General features: G+C 44.8%; 1 protein-coding gene across 1 annotated transcript; it reads left to right on the top strand.

The window, feature by feature from the left end:
* Positions 1-1,083: 1,083 nt before the first annotated feature.
* LOC104082951 (synaptotagmin-6-like) lies at positions 1,084-9,594 on the top strand (the record flags this gene model as incomplete). The annotated part of the gene is made up of 4 exons (XM_009586240.1): positions 1,084-1,204; positions 2,770-2,941; positions 3,601-3,751; positions 9,523-9,594. Coding segments are annotated over 4 exons (516 nt in total), but the record flags the coding sequence as incomplete, so codon positions are not given.
* Between the last annotated feature and the right edge of the window lie 5,798 nt (positions 9,595-15,392).

The raw sequence follows: 15,392 nt of genomic DNA, 5'->3' as shown, positions 1-15,392 counted from the left end.
CCTGAATTCCCATGATGGAATGGGCTTTTAGGAGGTGTAGTAGATAAGGTTGCATGTACAAGAGGTGCTAAGAGCTATGTGTAAAAGTTGTTTTATGGGGCACTGAAAGAGTAAATTGTGTTTGTAATCCAGAAACTACCAAACCTTTCTGAGTGCCATCTGCTGGTTAATTCACTATTTATATACATACATATACATGCCTCATACTGCGTTTGGTAGCTCTTTGAAGGCACCTCAAAGGGGTTGGCAGTCCAAATGATAGTAAGCATGTCACAACATAAAAGCTCAATTGCTAGTCAGTGGAGCTCTTCATGGTTCTCTTGTGTACGAAAGCTATGACCCCCTGGTCTGTAACTACCTAGTAATTCATGCTCAACTTCAGAGAAAATCACTGTGTTACTCACAGCCATCTGCATTCTCTGCCGAAATGTTAGGCACCAACAAAGTCCGTAAACCTCTAGTACTGAACCGATGGCAGCAGGTGTACTAGAAAGTCACTCGTTGCATTTGTTGCAGTGTACCACCAGAGAATTATGGCACCGCTGCATATTAAGGTCTCACCTTTCTGTGATGTCGCTTTGTGTTTGGTATTTTTCCATTTGAGGAAATAGATGTTAGCGTCACACACTTGGCACTAGAAGATATATACTGTACATTCAAGCAAAACTTGATACTAATATAATTTCCTTAATGGCCTTCAATTGGTGTATATCACTTCACTTCTGCGTAAGCGATGGAGCAGAAAAGGAGGAGTGCATTAGCGGTAATGTTGCAACAGGAAGCACATACTGAGGCAGTAGAAGAGTATCCTTAACTATGATTTGAAGCTGTAACATCTGGACGCACATTTTTTTCCTGTTCCCTATATTCATTTTTAGCCAAATAATGTTGGGATACACGGGAAAATAAATTCCGCAGCACCGCCATATAGTAAAGTGTCATTCACTTGAAAATGACAGACTAGAGAAAAGACTCACTGTGAGCGCTGCATGAATCCTGCATGAAGCATTGGGGTGGAGGGTGGAGGCAGCCTAGCTGGTTCTTGCACGCTTCCAATATAATGTGTTCTCTGTTTTATTAAAGGAAAGCGTGGACCTGGGAGAGATCATGTTTTCCCTTTGTTATCTGCCAACTGCAGGTCGCCTCACCTTAACAGTCATTAAATGCAGGAATCTCAAAGCTATGGATATCACTGGTTACTCAGGTAGGTGCTCAATGGCTGAGAAGGACCCCATTGCATCCACACTTCCTCCTCCCTCAATGGATAGTGGGCATATGTCTCTTGATGCCAAGGCTGTATCATCACCGAAACACCTGACAAAGCTTTGTCCATGTTTTAAGTACGCACAAAATTTTAAAAGTAGAATTATCTTTTAAACCCATTCCCAAGGGCATGAATCCAGGGAGGGTGATTGTGTGTTGTATACCCAAATACACTGTTCAAGGAGACTGCCAGCGGTTTCCCATCCCCATGGGCGGGTTTGCAGAGTCAAAGCTCTGATGCATCTCTTGGGTTGGATGCTTCAGATCTGTTGCTGGTACTGACCCTAGCAGTTTTAGGTGAGTAGGGAGTTTTCCATCAGATAACCCCCTACAGCCAGAATCAATCATTTCACCCCAAGATTAGGAAAGGATCATGGGCCACCTGGGTAAATCCCAGGTGAGTGTGCATTCCTCTGTACAGTGGCCAGTACTCAAACATTAGGATCAACGTCACCTGAAGACTGTATGCATTCACAGTTCCAAAGAGTTGGCTTGCAAATTCAGCATGCATAAATTCTGGATTTCAACATAAAAAGCAGTTTCTTTTCCAGAGCTCAACATCATAGTATTTGAATTTCATTGATGACTTGTATAAAAGGCAGTAACAATACAGCAAAAGATCTTTGCAGAAAACATTTCTACTCAGTTGGAGCTTGATGCCATATGAAATGTCTGAGAACTGAGACTTCAGATGAAGCCAGCTCAGCGTTTCTGTAATAATACATTGCACGTTTACTGTTACTTGAAAATGCATTGAAATCGCCTGAGCAGCCATTACAGCAAACAGGAGCTGTTTGTAACTTGAGGGCATTCTGCCACGATCAGCCAGTGGAAAGTATGTGAAGCAGAGCTGCCCCAATACCTTTTCTTCCTGCTGCTCTCTGACATTGGGAAAATGGGTTTTAAAATTCCCCTGCTCACTATAACTCTGCTATGTAATGTTAGCAATTGGATAGTTTTGGTAGCAGTGCAAGAAAGGATCCCTGTAAAATAACCCATAACCCCCTCTGCCTGTTTGGATCTTCAAAATGCTGCATTACATTTTGCTCTCTTAGGCAAATTTTGAACAAGTTATGGTTTTGCTTCAGAGAAAGTGCTGGGTTTGCTGTCTGTGGCCATACAATTAACGCAAGCTAGAATGCCCGAGTGCCCAGTGCCCATTATCATCTTCTGATGAATATGGGCTCTTGGTCTGAGATGGGGCCTTCTTACACTTGCAAACCCTTATCACAGAAAAACTGATGGAAACAGTTGATTTTTCCTTCCAAGAAGACCGCAGTGCTAGTTTCTCCAGTGCCTAAACCTCATGTCAGCACTCACACCAGTGCGAGAAATGGTGGGTTTGATGGGTACACAGACATCCCTTTTTCTAAAAGTACATTCGAGGAGTGCCTTTGGCTCATGGTAATTTACAGTCCATGCTTTGATAATGCTGTTTCTATACTGTGACGGTAACAAAATAAACCTCCATAAACAGAAGGCCTTTTCCTATCTCTTCCTCTCCAGATCCATATGTCAAAGTGTCTTTGCTCTGTGATGGGCGAAGACTGAAAAAGAAGAAAACCACCATAAAGAAAAACACACTTAATCCCACTTACAATGAAGCAATAATCTTTGACATTCCCCCAGAGAACATGGATCAAGTCAGTCTGCTTATCTCCGTCATGGATTACGATCGGTAGGTGGCAGGCTCTGGAGAGCTGGAAGGGAAAACATCCCGTTGGGTGCAGATTTTCCTGTTCAATAGCCATTTTCCTTAGTATCACGGCCTTGATTGCACAGCTCTGTGGCATCAGTCTGTCCCTAGTGACTTATTGTTAAAGTGTCATTGTCATTTATGGTTATGGAAAATTACCTGCTAGAATAGTAAGTATGGTAAAGCTGGTCCTTTGCTTTATGGCATTTTCTTGAGCGAGTACAGTGCTCCCCTTTGCTATTTCCTTGTCCTGCAAACCGTCATCCCGTTTTACAAAGCACATGGTCTCATTCTGAGCAGCAATTGGTGCATGAATTATCCATTACTGAACTTGTACTTATTCTTGTTGTACACCACTACATCACACATCCTTCCAGATTCTGTATCTGGACTGATCTACTGTTCAAATCATTTTAAAGTTATAATTATTTCTGGCGGTGGCAGTGCCTCACAGTGCTGGGGGCTGCGTGCACTGACAGGAGCAGACAAGATCTGACTGTTGTCGTGCAGATACGACAGCCCATGTTCACTAGCACTGTGCCTCATGGCACTCTGATAACACGGGGTCAGAAGTCCCGCATAGACAGTGTGCAGTCAGTCTGCGTGAGAGATAATGGTGTTGCTTTTCTGTTGTTCTTCAGAGTGGGTCACAACGAGATTATTGGGGTTTGCCGTGTGGGGGTCAATGCTGAAGGACTGGGCAGAGACCACTGGAATGAGATGTTGGCATACCCACGCAAGCCCATCGCTCACTGGCATCCATTAGTGGAGGTAAAGAAGTCTTTCAAAGAGGTGCGTGGAGTTATTCTTTCCTTTTAATGCATGCGCTGTGCATGACTGGGCTGCTTCAAGGCTTTCAGAGAGCTTCTACTCTCACTTGGGAATTTCTGACAAGAGATGAGGGAATTTCTCACCAGAAATGAACTCTAGAAAAGAAGCATCTCTGTATTGTCTCAAAATAGCTCCTTGAACTTGCAAGCAAGCATGAAAGGGACTATATTTACAGATGTGACTGTTACCGTATTGGTTTTTCTTTTTTTTTTTTTAAATTAAAGATTGAGACCAGTAAGGAAAGAGAATGCTGTTCTGATTGCAGAATAAATTGTCCAGGGATATCGCCTATTTCAAGTTTCAATTTTTTCATCCTAAAAGTTTTTTCTGTTGACTCATCTCCAAGCCTTTGAGGGAGAATAAATAGAACAAATGTAATTGCTCTAAGCATCTCTAGAGAAAGAGATTCACTTGATGCAGCCCCAGATGATAAAATAGGGTGAAATGCCTGGGTACCATTTTGACCATCTCTGGCATTTTCTTCCGCCTTGCATTCCATTTTCTCCTGCTCCTATAGAGCTCTTTGGGTTTTGCCTGATTTAGGTCATAAATTCTGGAGGAGAAAGATGTGGAAAATGGCACACATGCTATTGACACTTTCGGTATGAAAGAAAGCCAGCATTTGTGGCCCATGATAGTATAATAAAGGCAATAAAACCTCCCACTGTATCTGGGGCTAAGGAGGCATTTTCCCTCAAAGCCACAGACTAAGTACATAACAAAAAGCATCTTATTTTCCCTTTGAAGCTCAGAGACTGAGCTCTACTGGAAGGCAGATACTAGGCTTGGTGATCCTCCACAGTAGTCTGAATTAGTGTGCATCAAACCCTATGTTTCTTTGAAATCTGCTCTTTCCTCTAACAAGAGTGCAGTTTGTGCTCAGCACTCTCTATCCCAGCTGATATTCATCAAGCTGGTTTCTGAAATTCAGATGTGCCCATCCCAGAGGCAGGTCTGCTTCATCCACGGGTTTCTTTCTTTCTCCGAGCATTTGTAAGCAGCAGCCGCGCGAGGTGAGGCCAGCCAGCCGCCCGAGCAGAGCTCTGCAGCGGTTTTCATTACTGCTGCCTCCCGTGGTGGGCATTTCTCTATCGCAGATGAAACACGGCTGTAGGGCCCTGTCCAGAGCCAGGGTTATCAGACGAATATCCTCGCTTCCTAGACCCAGGCCAAGTTACACTCAGTGGGAAAACCCGGCAATTAATATTTTAATTTAAGACACAGTGGAGATACATATATCAGATAATGGAAATCTGGAAATTCACCCTCACTTGGATTAGGCGTTTCATGATCTTATATTGCACCACTGTAAATCAGCCGTAACCGCCCAGGGTCAGCTGTGCAGAACTGGTGTAAGTCAAAACAGAATTAAACCGATGTGCAATCTGTGTATAATGGTAATACTGCCTTTGGGTGGTGAGCAGTACCGGGCTTTCATTAGCCTTTCCATGCTAGAACACTGGCATCGTACAATGAGCCATAGCTGTTTGGGCCATCTCACACTGCCACGGAGAGCTGGGGATCAGCAACCGCTGAGCTTCAGCATAAATGCTTAGCGATCTATCATTTGATCGGTTGCCTCAATGCGTGTGTCATCCATAGCACCTCACAGCATGATACCAGCTGCCACGTCTGACCCAGGGGCAGGAGTTCCTTCTCCGGTTTGTAATTTATATGACTTTAATACACTATTTTTCAGATGCAGGTGGGAGTTTGAAAGAAAGACTCCTGTAAAGTTTTTGATAATCAATAGAAAAAAAAGACATAATTATTGTGACGAAACTCAGAGAAACAAAGGCAGGCATGTAAGATGACTCACCTTCTAAAATATACTTTGAAAACCACGGCCGAGCCCCCAAGACTTTGGAAAAAAACCCCAAGTGAATCATTTCACCCCCCCAGTGCACAGGTCAGGAGCTCTGCTTAAAAGAAAAGAAAAAAAAGCCTCTCATCATCTGTTCTCGTATTTCTGCCACAAGCTGGTGCACAGAGCCAGCAAGCAAATGGTCCCTGTATTTATTTGCCCCTTTAAGTTTTCGCACTGCTGTCTGCAAATCCCTAGTGCAGCTTAAAAAAAAAACAAACAGAAAAAGGCACAGTTCCTGGACAGAAGTTAATGGGAAATGGTATTTGTTGGTTACAACTAATCGCATCATCTTTTCCACATGTGTTTGTGCATCTTTTAAAAGCAATTTGGGCTTTGCATCCTGTACCACCAGCGCCGGGTCCCCGTGCACATGGAGGCCGACCAGGCCAGGGGGGTGTGCGCTGGGTGGTGGGGGCCGAGGGTCGCAGCCGCGCGCTACGGCAGAGCCGCCTGCCAGCTCTGTCAGTCCAGGCCCCGTGGGCTGCCAGCTCCCCGGTCCGTCTATCCTTGAACGCAGATGCTGGGGGAGAAGCTGCTGACCCTCCATCCCTTTTTCACCCTTGTATTTTCGTGGAGGTGAGCTCAGGCTGCGCTGGCATCCCGAGCAGTCATCTTCATCTCCATCTTCATCTTCAAGAGCGTTCGCAGCCAGGCACCAGCAAATGGAGCGTTTGCTTTCTAGTTGATCCTCATGCTCTTCTCTGTTTGCTCTAGCGATTAGTAACAGCCTCTGCTGTACTTCAGTGTCTTTCCTGATTGTGTGCTTGATCTTAAACTGAAAGCAGGAAAGCTAGGATTGAATTGTCTTTTTGAATGCATAAATTGAGCAGTGGATGACTGGAGCTGTTAACCCGGGAGCACAGAGCTGTTCAGGGCCTGCTGCCGTCTCCCCTGTGCCGCTCTGCTGCTGTGTCCTGGCCCCCTCCTCTCCCCACACAGCTCAGGACTGCAGACGGGTGAAGAAAAGGGAACTGCTTTACTAGCCTGCACGTGTACTGCCCTGCCTGCTGTGCCTTGAAAAAACTCTGGCCAAAAGAAGGGCCTTATGCCGTATTTTGACTACAGCTCAGAATCCCAGGTTCTGGTGAAGTTACTGGGAAAATGGTCACCAGAGGCGTGTTGCACCAGGAGGACCTGGCCCCTGGCTCCCCGCCACAGCGGTGCGGGACGGACAGACAGACGCCGGTGCCCTTGGTGCTGCGCTCCCCGGGCCGGGCCACTGGCCTCCTGCGTTGCGGGCATGGCTCCCTGCCTGTCCAACGCGAGGACCGCGGGCACCACCGGGCCTGTTCCACAGCTGCAGGGCTGTGCTAACACGGCCCAAAGGCCTCGTTTGGGGTCGGCTGCGTGACTCGGGCCCTGTCTCCATGAGCCAGTGTTGCTCTTTCTTCTCTTCCATTGCTGGAATCTTTAGGGAAACTTGCTTCTGTTACTTTTCACATCTTTTGTTGCTCCATATTTATCAACAGTGAGTAACAAACTGTAAGGACTGCACTTCTTTAATGACCGTCATCATTAAAAAGCGAACATGTGCAAATGAATCATTAATTACAGGCTTCTAAGTACTACCCTCCTCACACAGCGTTTAGAAGGAGAGTTTGTGAGCAGACGATGAGAATCCCACTTGCTGTTGCATTTTGAAGTTATTCTGACAATGAACTCTTGCCCTCGGCACAAACCTGCTCCCATTTTTCAGCCCCGAGGTCCTGCTGGCACCTGCCGCTGTGCCTCGGCCTCCCAGGTGTGCTTCAGCCATCCCACCCGTTGCCTTTCTTCTGCATTTCTCAATACATCCATCAGCCAGGTTAAGTGATGTGTCTATAAAAAGAAATACAAAATTACAGCGCGTCTTTCCAGACTTTGGAAGGGAGTTCTGAAAATTGGAAATTTCTCTGTTATCTGTGAAAGACAAACTCTCTCTGATATTGCAGAGCAGCATCATCAGTGCAATGCAAAATGGGTCTTTGATGTTTCCAAGTCCCTCTGACATTCAGCATGGGAGCATTTATTTGTTTAAACTATTTCTCCAGATAAAAACCGGTAACTTTGCTGAGAGCGAAGTCATGCCCATAATGAAGAACAGCCATTTATCTTTAAAGATATGCAAAACCAGCCTCTTCCAGACTTTTGGGCATGTTTGACTTTCATTGAACTGTTCCTAGTTTCTGACTGTTAATTACACAATGGATGGTTCACCTTTTCTAATTAAATAAGGAAAAGTATCTCCAGGTTCCTCACAGCACACTGGTCACTTGAACTTACTCTTGGAAGAGTTTTCATCACATTTTTAGGGTAGGAAACATTGTCACTGTAACTGCAGGCAGAACAATGCAAGGAGCATGCTGAGGACTCTGCCAAAAGCCCATTTCTACTGTGATTTCTGCTTATCTGCTGTTTTATTGGTAATTCTTCTGGGGAGGTTGTATCCATATTATTAATTCCTCAGGGATTTTAGCAAATACATTTGACATGAGAAACATAGAAAAAATTGTTTTCTTACCTTAAAGTAGCCTGTTTGGAAGGACAACCTTTCCAGCTTCTTCATTCATTAATTTCTGCTCATCCCTGACGAAATATAGTCTGTACAATGCAAACCATTGTGGTGAGTTACTTTACACTGACTGGTCTCTTTGGGGAAGGAAATTGGCTGAATTCTCGACCCTATCTCTGCCCCTGCTTTGTAACCATCAAAATGCACACTTGTGAAGCGAATGATAAAACCCAGCCTCTGCCAGCTGGCTTCAAATGAACATGGACGTGCTCTGTGTGCTGCAAGGGCAGACCTGACCCAGAAAGGGCCAGCGCCGGTGAGCAGCCATCCCGTGGAGAGCAGACCCCGTGGCGTCTCACCGACCGTCACCGAGGGGTTGCAGCAGCCGGAGAGGCTGCGGGGCTGCACCCCTGGAGCGGGCAGGAGGCACTGCCACCCCGGCCCCAGGTGCTTAGTTACTGCTGACACTGACAGCGCCTGCAAATGGTTGTTTGGCTTGCTCAGCCTTCCCGTGAGCACCGTGCAGCCATCCTGGTCTCTCATTTTCAGTTGCGTTTCATTTGAAATGCCTTTGTGAAGGCAAGGATGAAGTTTGATTTGCGAAATGAGTTTTCACCCACAGAAGTTAAATTCATACATGCTAGAGCATTAATATTAGCCAGCAAAAAGTTTCTGCTTATGTAGGAGAGGAGGGAATTGATCGGGCTTGGGGGGGGGGGAACGAAGCAGTGGAAGTACTATGCCTCCTGTTGTCTCTGGGAGATGTCTATCATTTGTCATTTAAATTTAATAAAACAAGATGGTGAGATGGGCAAGTACTCAAAATGAGGAGTAATGGTTTTGAATTATAATAATAGCCCCCAAGGCAGATGACTAATAATTTATGATCCCGTAAGTATGTCAAAAAAATGTTTGCTACATCCACTGACTCTCTGATCTGATTTTCACTTTGAGAAATGTCTCTGGCACTGTGGACATAGCTTCTGTGTAGTCAAATTACCAGACTGGAAAGACTCAAGTAATTTTGCAATTAGTCAGTATTTCTAAAACAAAAAGGCAACAGTACTAAACCAGGACACAACAGAAAGCTAAACTGAGAGCAAACTTTGTCTTCATAGCACATACAGATACTGTTTATTTTTCCTTTTTTGTGAACAGTCCTCGCAATTGTGAATTGATTTACAAAGCAATAAAGTAAATTGTTCAGTAATTCTTCCTGAGTGGTTAAACGCAGGCGTTCAGTAAGTTGAAACATGCTGTAGAGCAAATGAGAAAATTGCAGAACAGGAGACAGGCAACGCAGTAAAGGGATGTGAAGAATTTCAAATAATCTCTCCCGTTTGCTTAGACTTGCTTTCTTTTTTCTCCCACCAGTGGCAAGGCCGGGCAGCGAGCTTCGACAGCCAGGGTTCCTGTCCCTCGCCTAAACCACCACCCACACCATGATACAGAGCGCGGCGAGTAAAATGGGACTAAACCAAGTTATTTTTGCACTTGGCCTAGAGTCTCAGTAATTTGTTGCTGAGTGGCAGTGGCAGCAGCAAGACTTTCCAGTCTAGCTGTTCCTGTGTAAGTAAAGGCAGAAATCCGTTCTGTGGTCAAATATGTCTTTGTCTAATATGTCTCCCAAGGTGATGTTTTTTTTGTGGCTTTTACTGTATGGATCTGTTTCCAGAAGAAGGTGGTGGACTGAGACATAAACTGGAAGTTTGGTGTGTAAAATAACATGTAAAATAGTTTTTAGTGTGTACAAAGGCTGGAAAAGTGCAAAGATGCTCTGAGTGTCTACAGAGAGCAGAGGTGGCCAGGAGAGGGGACACCTGGACCGGCTTAGAAGAGCAGCAGCCAAAGACGCGAGAGACTTCTGATCTGCAAGCAGCTCTTTACTCTTGTGGTCAGCCCAAATCCAGCAGCGTGTTCACAGGTTTCCTGTTCATGTAGAGGTGTTCATGAGCTGTTAGAAGTTTGTGCAGTGTGTTTCCCAAACTCCTTTTATCATATATAAAAAATGCCGTTGATTCCTCAGGGGGGAAAAACTGTTTTTTTCCCTGTATTTCAAGTCTCCCTAGAGCTACTTGCATGAACAATTTCTTAAGACCCCTTCGTAGCTGCTGCTCATTCCCCCCATACATCACCACGTTATCTGGAGTGGAGTGGAGAGAACTGCGTTGCCACAAGTGGGATTCGGACATAAAGGGGGAAAGATGTTACAGAAATAGGTGACATCCTTGCATGAACACTAGATTTTTTATTCCTTATATCATCCTAGTAATAAAGGGTGAAAAAAGGGATAAAGGGAAATATAGGAACACAACCAATACTAAAAAAACTTCCAAACTTTTTTCTTGAACTATCAGCACTTCTTAATGAAAAAATTTTCTAAGGCCCAAAGCCTGGAGGAAGATCAAGTTTTGAAAAAATGAAACTTTGCTGCTTCCTTGGCTGCAGAGGCCAAAAATGAAGTTATAATATCCCAAGTACTAGCTTTGCAAAAGCAGCTAAATCAGCTGATCTTTATCAGACAGCTGCGAATTTTGGACGCTTTCTCATTGTGGATTTTTCTCTGAGTTAATAATCACATTAGTGCTGTTTGTTCCACTGTAATTAAATTAAGTAAATGCAAATATTTTGGTTTTGAGTTAAAACAAAATTTGCTAGCAAGGCAGCCATTTCTCCTCACATCAGGTTAGCAGAACTGCATACGTCAGCCACAATCTTCAGGTCAACTTCAGTTTGCATTTTCCTAAATGTCACAGCATCAGCCTTCACTGATCATCATGACTAGCAGAGAAGGCTCTTTGTTTGCATTGTTTTTCTGGGTAAGATGAATCCTTTGTTCAGTGAAGGACAAGTACATAATTTCTCATCACACCTTGTGTCTTAATTCTCTTTATGTGCCACATGCTATAGAAGCAGAAACTCAATAAAATTATTTTATTTGTAAGTCTTGTCTTGTCTGGTGAAATACTTCCTCTTGTGAAAGCAGTAATTGTGTGTTACATGATTTTAGATGGTTACAGTAATCACAGCGGATGCTATAAAATGTGATAATAAAAGACCCTCGCATGGTATGAGGCACTGCAAGGGCATGATTTGGAGCAGATACTCCGTAGGCCATAAACTCTGCAGTTCTTGCCTGTCCTGGGACAGTCAACGCACATCCCTTGGGGAATTGCTGAGCACTAGTCACAGAAGAAAAAAAACATATTTCAAGTGCTTACAGTTCATTGAAACAAAAAGGTTCTAAAACTGCTTTCCAGCATAAAGAGTACTGCAGACCTCTACCAAAGGACAGAGCTGAGGATGCCCTTTTCGAGACAACCCATCCTTTCTGGGAATGTCCCAGGTCTTATTATAGGAAAGAGTTTCTAACCATTCAAAATAATTTACTTAGAGTGGTGGATGGTTCAAAAACTGACCGCAAGCCCCCTAAACCTTGACCTGAGCTGAACTGAGCCTCGGGTGTTTAGTGCCATGAATTGGAAGCGCCTCTTGCAGGTTTGCAGATCAAAGCACCTGTAACACAAGAGGTACCCAGAAGAAGCCACAGCAGTCCCAGCTGGATGCAAGGATGGCACTTGATAATCATTAATTGCACTAACCCACTCAAATCCTTTTCTTCTTTAACCCTGGCTTCTTGGTTTTTGGTGTTCTCTGTATAATCTGTCTTTTATCCATTCTTCTTGTTATCTAGGATTTAGTCAAAACATACGTGGGGTTTGACACAAAGCTTCTATTTTTAATCCTTGCTTCACACAGATAATCAATTTCCACTCAATACTGGCTGTCACTTGCATTACTGGAAAACTGGATCTCACGCTAGTGAATAACACCCACGCCTTGATGGCTCAAACCCCCTACACTTATATTTTAAATGCTGAGATTTTGCCACGTCCCTCAGTGAGGGGATAATCAAACCATTGTGTGTTTGTCATCGCCTCAGCACAGCCACTCGAGAAGATTGGTCACACTAATGGAAACGAGATATACCGTACAAATGCAAATATTTCCCTTTCATCTAGAGAGGGATTGTAACTCCGAAAAGGAGCTGAGCCTGGCACAAGTGCCATCTCAGGATTAGCTAAGTTGCCTTCTTGCTCCTCACTTTCCATGCTACTCTTAGCTGTGTAACAGTAACTCACAGAGAAGTTTAAATTATTACCAAGCAAAATAAGGAGGACCACCACAGGGCCACGTCCCACGGGAGAGTTTGCCATCGTGGGACTTGCGCTCCTTTGAACCTCAGTGCAAAGGCAAGCTCCACTCGCGCAGGGAGGATGCCTGCTGCTGTCGGTCCTGCTCAGAACCCGGTGGCTGCTCAAGGGCCTGCTGTACCGTGCCAGGCTGATGGCAGGGCGCCGGGGCGGGCAGTGCCGGGCGGCCAGATGCACCTCCTGATGCTTGGCTGCCGGGCACGTGGGCCGGGGAAGGGGACGCTCACAAACTAAGTACTGGCTACTGGTCACTTTGCAAAGTCTGCAAGCAGCCGCAAATGAATAGTCTATTTTATTTTGAGTACTGCAAGCAAAATAAACACACATGACCATTCCCAGACCTTCCTTTTTTTTTCCCCTTTCTTTTTAGTTTTAGCCTCACAGTCTCCAATTTCATAGAACAATGACTGACTGCAGGAAGAGTAAGAGACACTGAAGTGAGGACTGCCACTTAATGACTGCTAGTTTAATGATGGGGACGCAGGGAGAAGTGAAATCCCACGGGTCCGTTGCACTGCTCATTACAAGGGGTCAGAGGGCTGAGGAACTGTCCCAGCCAAGTGCCCTCCCACCGATTTGAGAACAAAATAACTTGGTATATGAGAAAATATTCCTCTGGAGCTCTTCTCCGATACTGGCTTCCAAGCTGATTGCATTATTGTGTGATTTTTTTTTCATACATCAGGAATGCATGGTTTGGCAAAGAGAAGACTCTTGTCATAACAATTTATATTTATTCTCCAAAAGTGGCCTTTAATTTCTAATTATGGAATGCTACTCACAGGTAGGCAAATCACAAAAAAAAAGCCAGTGAGGAAGAAAACAACTGGGTTTCATAGGGTTTTAAGAAATAAACAAACATGCTCTGTAATTATCTTACCAAAAAAAACCCCGACATAAATTTAAACTCAAGCCTGATGTTGAATATGTGTGTGTGTGTGTGTGACAGCTGCCATATTAAGGTTGGCTATGTGTCCCCACCTTTTACAGCTGTGGATCACTTACTCTACAGGAAGTTTTTGTGCAAATTTGAACAAGACTCACAAACTCCACATGGATGCCAGAGGGAGGGACTGGCAGACGGGGGTATTTGGACTCTGCATGACAAATCACTGAACTCCGTGCAGCCTCACTGAAGCCATTAGGGTGCTGGAACAGGCAGAGAGGGCAGGCACAGGGGCACACGGGCTATTCAGTATTCCTGGATCACTCTGATGTGACAGCATCGGCCACTCCAAAGGGTGACTCAACGGCGACAGACACAGGTTTCTGGGCACGTGAGCAACTCGAGCTGACCTGTGCCCACCGTGGCTCAGTGGAAACTCTCTAGCAGGAGCAGCTTTGTGTGCTTCGTTTTAAATTTTATTCTATTTCTTTCAAAACCTTTTATTTACGTATAATTCTTGAGTAGCCTATAGAGTATGTAATCACATATACTCAATCCCATACACATGCCAATCCTGCTTCAGTCTTTAGTCCAAGTATCTTCAGTCCAGATACTTTTGTCTTCACTTAGGAGGTAATAAATTAGACAGCAAATTATAGCTCAGTTGAGAAAAGTACAGCCCCGTTACTTGAGATCCTTATCTCAGTTCTCTGTTTGTGCTTCATTTTTTCTACTTTTGTCATTTGCCCTCTTAATCGTCTCTCTAATCCAGCAGTCCTAGACTTCTCGGTCTCATTTTGCTAGAGGTTTTCTCCCCCAGGGCCCTGATCATTCTTCCTGCCATTAAGATTATATATATCAGTACAGTTGTGCACTTATTTAAATGCTGGGTCAGGGATCTAATTTCTAGTTATAATGCATCATGCAAGGATGACCTCCCTGGGACTAGAAACTCTGTTTGTCATTTATATGGAGTCACAGCTCCTAGATGCACAAACCCGATTGCTTTGTTCTTTTCGGTCTCTGCTTACACAGCTGCTGCCGGGGCGTATGGGGCTGGGGTGCACGGCTCGGGCGGTGGCCGTCCCACCCCGGCTCCAGCCGGCTCGGGTCCCGGTGATCTCCAGCACGCCGTGCCCAGGAAGCCTGGGTTAGGTCAGCTTCAGCGTGGTGGGACCCCGCGGAGGGCAGGCTTTCGGGTGATGTCTCTCCGCTTTGCAGGAGCAGCACCAGTCACTGTCAGAGCTGCCCACTGCTCACAGTCCCAAGACACTTCATCTTGGACCAAAGATCTCATGGTGAATGTGAATACACTCAGCACTTGGGCGCTACAGACAGGGAAGAGGTGTTTTTTCCTTTCATGCTGGTGTTTGGGTTTTTTTTAAATGTCTCCACAGCAAAAAATATCTAGTCTTCATTTTGCAATAAAAGGTAACATAGCCTATTTTTTTGGCCGGGGTGAGCATCACCCCAAATCAGGGTTGTCAAGAGGCCAGTGTTGCAGGTGAGCCTGGGAGAAGTGGAGTCTGGCTCTTCTTTGCAGATGCACGGGCTTAGAGTATCTGGATCTTAGCCCGAGTGCCAGGGGAATCCCAGTAGCTCTGCTTGGCTTACCAAGCTCTGCAGGCAGCCTTCAGTGGCAATGCTACTTGAATGTTCAAGAAAGGTGTTTTTTTTTTTCCACTCTGGACTTTTCTCAAAGATGATTTGTAATATTTTACAGCTTTATATATATATATTTTAAGACCGTGTGTTAGTCATGCAAATATAATTATATATCTTATGTTCCCATGTCATTTGTAATTAAAAAGATGGAATTTAAAACACATATATTTCAAAAAAACAGTGTAGGCTTCTATTAAAAGTGCAGTTCATTAAAGCTAATAAAGTACCTCAGAATGGGTCAAGGCAAATCCAGAGCATGTTCTGTTACCGTGGGAACAGCCAGCACCAAAGCCAAGTGCAGCCGTGGTAACCTGCAGCAGAAATAACAGGCAAAAATATGATTAGTAGAGAAAGCCCCTCTAAACCCAGAGTGGCAGTTTCCCATCCCCTCCCCATGATCCTTCCAGGGGCTGGAGGAGCTGTCGGGATCCCAGCCCCGCCGTGGGCTCAGGGCAGGGTGGGGGTTATGGTGCTGCACC

This window comes from Fulmarus glacialis, unplaced genomic scaffold (genome assembly GCF_000690835.1).
Source record: "Fulmarus glacialis isolate BGI_N327 unplaced genomic scaffold, ASM69083v1 scaffold46229, whole genome shotgun sequence".
NCBI classification, from domain to species: Eukaryota; Metazoa; Chordata; class Aves; order Procellariiformes; family Procellariidae; genus Fulmarus; species Fulmarus glacialis.
The sequence above is the reverse complement of the archived record's forward strand: the minus strand, read 5'-3'. Positions and strand labels throughout refer to the sequence as shown.